Genomic DNA, 5,510 nt, shown 5'->3' on the forward strand with positions numbered 1-5,510 from the left:
CTTTTGCCACCTCCATCCTACGGCCACACTTTAAACAACCTTTAAAACAAATCTGAGTTGGCGTGTATTATTTTTTATCCTATTTATTAAATAAAGTTATTAAGATGCTTTTGTTTAAGAAAAATTATGCACGTATGAGCCATTTTTCTTAAAACTCCCTATAATCTAATGGTCAAGTAGTTGGATTTGAGAGATGTTTTGTAGAGATGATCTTTAAGAAAAAGACTAAAAAATAAACAGTTGGATTGTTAAAATACAATGTGGAGCGACCCCTACAAAGATCCTCATACGTATGATTTTGTTTTTTTTTTCTGCCAAATACAATCTTTAGATTTTAGTTGTATGTTAAGGGATGGGGATGTTTACATTAGGGTTAGGTTCGAATCTGTTCCCCAGCCCCATCGACTTTTTGAGTTAGGAATTTTGCCAAACATTAAGGATAAGTACTGTACCAATTTCATATGTAAAGAAGGGGATCCAAAAGTCTACGACTGAAGAATATACCAAAAAGGTTGGACCGAAAAAAGAAAATATACCAGGAAAAAAGTCTATAATTGAAGTTCTTAAAATCAAGGATTATGATTGCATTCAACAGATCAGAAAAGAAAACAGAAGTCTATCGTTAGTCTACTTAATTTCTACGACAATATTCAGACTATATATATGCCTCATTTGCCATATAAATTTCTCGGACCTTGTCGTTGTGTCATTGACCTCCTCCTCCTCACAACTCAGCAGTTTAATTTACTAGTTTTTACTTTATAATAGATATCTATCATTGATCTTCTAGGTTGCGGAAAAAATGATTGCTGAAGGTGAGACATTGAACCTTTCCTTCTTATTGCTTCGTTTCTCGAGAATTCGTTGTAGTGCAAACTACAAGAGAGTAATGTCATTTAGACTCAAAAATTGACGTATTTGCATACACACTTTCTACTACAATTTGATTTTACGTATGTTTATTAGAATGTATTAGTTTATGTGCATGTAAATAAAATTATTGTCAACTAAGTATAACCAAAAGTGGAGGTCCAACTCCCCTAGACTATAGCCAGCCTAACTTAACTACAAAACAAAATTTTACAGCATATAAACTTAGCTATATTTAACAATTTACAACAATAACTCAATTGCAAAACTATTTATAATATCACAATTCCAACCTCTTTACTCAAAAACCATACTTTACTAGTTCCAATCCTATTAGTTACATGTTTCAACTTTCAAGTGCAAATATATCAATTTATTTATTATTGCGTTGCCGTATTGTTATTTATTTATGTATTTGTTTGTAAAAAATTGACTCCCAAAAATGAATAATAGTTTATAGAAAAATAAATAAAGTACATTACACTCTCTTCAGAAATTCTGGTTATGTCCTTGAGTGTAACTTCAGAGTGCAATTATTATTCTGGAAATTAAAAGATCAAAACTTGTGTAAGATCTTCAACTTGAAGATATTACTAATGCGCCCATATTATAGCTAGGCAGGTGGGAATGGAGAAGAAGGATCAAAGGGAAGGTGGTGGAACAAACTGGTAGACGTTGAGGAGGCTAAAAAACAGATTTTCTTTTCATTGCCAACAATCCTCACCAATGTGTTCTTTTCCTTGATCCCATTGGTCTCGGTCATGTTTGCTGGCCACCTTGGTGAGCTTCAGTTAGCCGGCGCAACCCTAGCCAATTCATGGGCCAATGTTACTGGTTTTGCGTTCGTGGTAATTTCTTGGTCATTAAGCTGTTCTATTATGGAGAGTATGTAACATGTTGCGATTTAATAACGGATAGTGTATATATAGCGTTTGCTTTTAAAATGAATATAAAATGTTCTATTGCCAGACAGTCAGACAATCAAACAAAATATATCATCATGTGGTTTAGCGAACATAAAATGTTTGTCACACTGTGGTGACAAGATAATTTCATGACATTAATCTAATAAGATTCTCGTCTTCTTCTTTTTCATGTTTTATCTTAGGTTGGGCTGAGTGGAGCTCTTGAAACACTTTGCGGGCAAGGCTTTGGTGCAAAATTGTATAGAATGTTGGGAATTTATCTACAAGCTTCTTGCATCATATCGACCCTCTTCTGTTTCTTGATATCTATAATCTGGCTCTATACAGAGCCTATACTAATTTTACTTCACCAAGATCCTCAAATTTCAAAATCTGCAGCACTTTTTTTGAAATTTTTGATCCCCGGATTATTCGCTTATGCTTTCCTGCAAAACATGTTGAGATTTCTTCAGACACAATCTATATATGTAATGCCAATGGTCTTCTCAGTGATTGTCATTGTTATTCATATTGGCATCACATATGGTTTTGTGCATTGGACAACTCTTGGTTTTAAGGGAGCTCCACTAGCAGCTTCAGTTTCTCTATGGATATCTGTTCTCATGCTGGCTTTCACTGTTACTTGTACAAAGAGCTTTGAGAGCACATGGGAAGGATTTTCATTCGAATCTTTCGATTATGTCCTCACAGGCTTGAAACTGGCCCTTCCCTCTGCAACAATGGAATGGTAAGTGTACAATCCTCTGGAAATTTTCACTACTGTTATGTCAAGTAATTTTCTCATGCCAATATACTGAGACACGCATTTAGAGAAAATCCTATATGATTAACATTGTATCAGATTCATAGCCTAACAACACGAAAGCCAATGACACGCAAAAGTTTATCTTTTATGTTTATGTTTAAAGTTTAAAGCCTAAATTTGTATTTGCTTCTTTCATCGTTTCTAGTTTGGAGGAATGGGCTTTTGAGATTCTGGTGTTCATGGGAGGATTGATGCCAAACCCAGCAAAAAACACTTCACTGCTTGCAATGTGGTAAGCTTCATATATTTCTTCTTAGATTTCTCTCCTCAAATGTACCGGTTATTTCTGGCTTACTCAAGCTGCATGCCTTCGTTCAATATAATTCAGTGTGAATACGCAAGAAATTGGTTACATGGTTACATATGGCCTCAGTGCCGCTGCCAGGTTAGTACTTTCTCCTATTCCTTTATTATAAGTTTTTCGATATCCTCTTTCTATTGCATGGATTGAAACAAAGCGTCCACATTGTGGCAGCACAAGAGTTTCAAATGAATTAGGAGCAGGCAATCCGGACAGAGCTAAGAATGCAATGGTTGTCAATCTTAAGCTCTCTGTGCTTCTTTCTTTTGCAATTATTCTGGCTCTTGTGTGTGGTCACAACATTTGGGCTGGCTTCTTCATTGACAGCAATGCGAATTACGCAGTACTGAAAGAGGACTTTGCATCAATGACGCCATTGCTTGCAATTTCAATAATAGTTGATTCTGTTCAAGGTGTCTTTTCAGGTTGAAATTCCCCACTTTTTCTAGTAGGGATAGTTCTATTTGATTTGAATCTTCACATTTTTCCTGCGTTTTTTCTTGGAGTCCGTTAATTTGGTTATCTGGTTTTCAGGTGTGGCTAGAGGATGTGGGTGGCAACACTTAGTTGTGTATGTAAACTTGGCAACGTTTTATTTCGTTGGTATGACAATTGCTGGTCTACTTGGATTTAAGTTCAAACTTTATGCCAAGGTGAGACAACCTTGTAGTTCTTGATTTATCTATCAGCAAGCAGAATTTAACTTGATTTATTTTGTTAAATAGTTCAATTAATTCGGTTTTCGTGTTTTTATTTTGGTACAGGGCTTGTGGATTGGTATAATCTGTGGTCTCTCCTGCCAAGCAAGCACGCTTTTGATGATTACAGTGCTCAAGAAATGGACTCAATCAAATTTACTTAAAAATCCAGAGCAGGAAGCACCAGTTTTGGTCTCAATTGATGTTACCGAAAGAAATACAAACATAGACCACTTGGGAAAATCTAGTTGATGCTTATGTCCAATTAATATCGTAATAATACATGGATTTGCAGAAACAAGAAACCATATTTCCCAAATAAATCTCAAGTGTTCCAAATTTGCTTTCAAATTATACATGATTAATTAACTAGTTACTCCAAAAAAAAGACTGTCAAAAGTAGAAAGAATACAAACTGAGCTGTTGTTCAACTAGTTGCCAGCTTCTATATACAAGAACTTCACCATCGGCTGTCATACTTCAAACTGCAGCTGATGATGAATTTTCCGATCGATGGGTCCAATTCTTGCATAATATAGTTAGCAAAAGTATGCTGCCACAAATAATCCTATCCACAACCCCTAAAACCAAGAAGGCCTGAAATAATCATCCCATTCAAATATGAGGTCAGATTCACATACAAGACCAACTGTTGTCAACCTGTTGGCCCTAAAAATTACTTAGCCTATGTTCATAGCCAACCTTAATGGTTTATAAAAGGTGTCACCGCACAGGGCTTCCGATTTGAAAAGGTCCCCAAATTTTCATTACATGTTTTAAATGCGCAAGATAATACTAATCACGGTTCCATCGTTAGTGATAATTTCATGACATTGAAGTCTTTTTGCACATAAAAGGAGAAGAGAAGCAAGCTAGCTTCGCCTACCTCCCATGCAGTGGCGAAGTTAGGAATTTTCAGGAGGAGGGGCGAAATTTCAAAGCGTAAAAGGTCCAAAAAAATATTGGCACCCACATCATTTTAGATAGTAAATAATATTAATGTTGTTCATAATTTGTCAATATAAACAAGTTACAATGTCGTTCATATTTTGTGGAACTTTCCCTAATAATTTGGCATCATTCCTTTGGAACTTAGAAAATCCTCATCCAAATATGAATATGAATGCAAATAGCCAATTTTAGATGTGTCCTAGCAGGTGATCCGTTTATGAGTGATGGTGGCCGTGTTACTTGTGGTGTGGTGTTGGTCATGCAAGTTGATGGGGGCAGTGTGTTGGTGTTTAAGGGAAACTCTTTAATAGAGGTAGAGTCCGCCAATACATGTGAGTTTCATCTCTATTAAAGAGATAATACAAATAGATGAAAAAAATATCATTTTTGTTAAGTGTGGTATTCTGATAAAAAGTTAACATGTATACTTTTTAGTGGCATGTATATCGACGATGTGAGTACTAATTAATATATTCATTTGATTAACATTCTCAAAATTACGGTTCTTAACTGAACTATATACTATCATTAAATTCATAGAGTAGATTAGAGATGTCTAACAAAAGACACAATAACCAACTTGAAATTTTTTTTTTTTTTTTTGAACAAACGATATTATCATTAAGGGGTGGGGGAGTGAGATAAGCCTCACAATGAGTTAGCAATAATATGGTTCAAATTCGCCTTTGGCGTGAGTTGAACATAAGGCCTATCACTTATAAGTGAAGAGAAATACTATTAGACCGTAGTACTAAGTAGCAATTTGACAAAATTAAAACAACTAAAAAAATGAAATCAAGGGATAATCACAGTACCAAAATGCCTTCATTATAAATAAAATATTAAATGAAATAAAAAGAAAAAAGAAAAAGAGCCCAAAAATTGGGCCGAACCAGTTTCATGTGGGTTGTAGATATAACTAAGTCAAAAGCCTATACCCGTAACGGCACCATTCCATT

The 5,510-nt window shown here is 35.0% G+C and overlaps 1 protein-coding gene across 3 annotated transcripts; it reads left to right on the forward strand.

Moving 5' to 3' along the window:
* The first annotated feature begins 605 nt into the window (after nt 1–605).
* On the forward strand, nt 606–4,046 carry LOC137743453 (protein DETOXIFICATION 19-like). Of its 3 annotated transcripts, none has more exons than XM_068483344.1 (8): nt 606–815; nt 1,492–1,718; nt 1,979–2,523; nt 2,747–2,833; nt 2,930–2,986; nt 3,077–3,327; nt 3,437–3,555; nt 3,667–4,046. In XM_068483344.1, exons 1-8 carry the CDS (start codon nt 803–805, stop codon nt 3,850–3,852), a joined length of 1,485 nt encoding a protein of 494 aa, XP_068339445.1. In that variant the 5' UTR covers nt 606–802; the 3' UTR covers nt 3,853–4,046. The 3 variants fall into 3 exon arrangements, with proteins under 3 accessions (XP_068339445.1, XP_068339446.1, XP_068339447.1); XM_068483345.1 differs by having other exon boundaries at nt 1,484–1,718; nt 3,667–4,045; XM_068483346.1 differs by having other exon boundaries at nt 1,488–1,718; nt 3,667–4,045.
* The last annotated feature ends 1,464 nt before the right edge of the window (nt 4,047–5,510 follow it).

This window comes from Pyrus communis, chromosome 8 (assembly GCF_963583255.1).
Source record: "Pyrus communis chromosome 8, drPyrComm1.1, whole genome shotgun sequence".
In the NCBI taxonomy this organism is placed as follows: Eukaryota; Viridiplantae; Streptophyta; class Magnoliopsida; order Rosales; family Rosaceae; genus Pyrus; species Pyrus communis.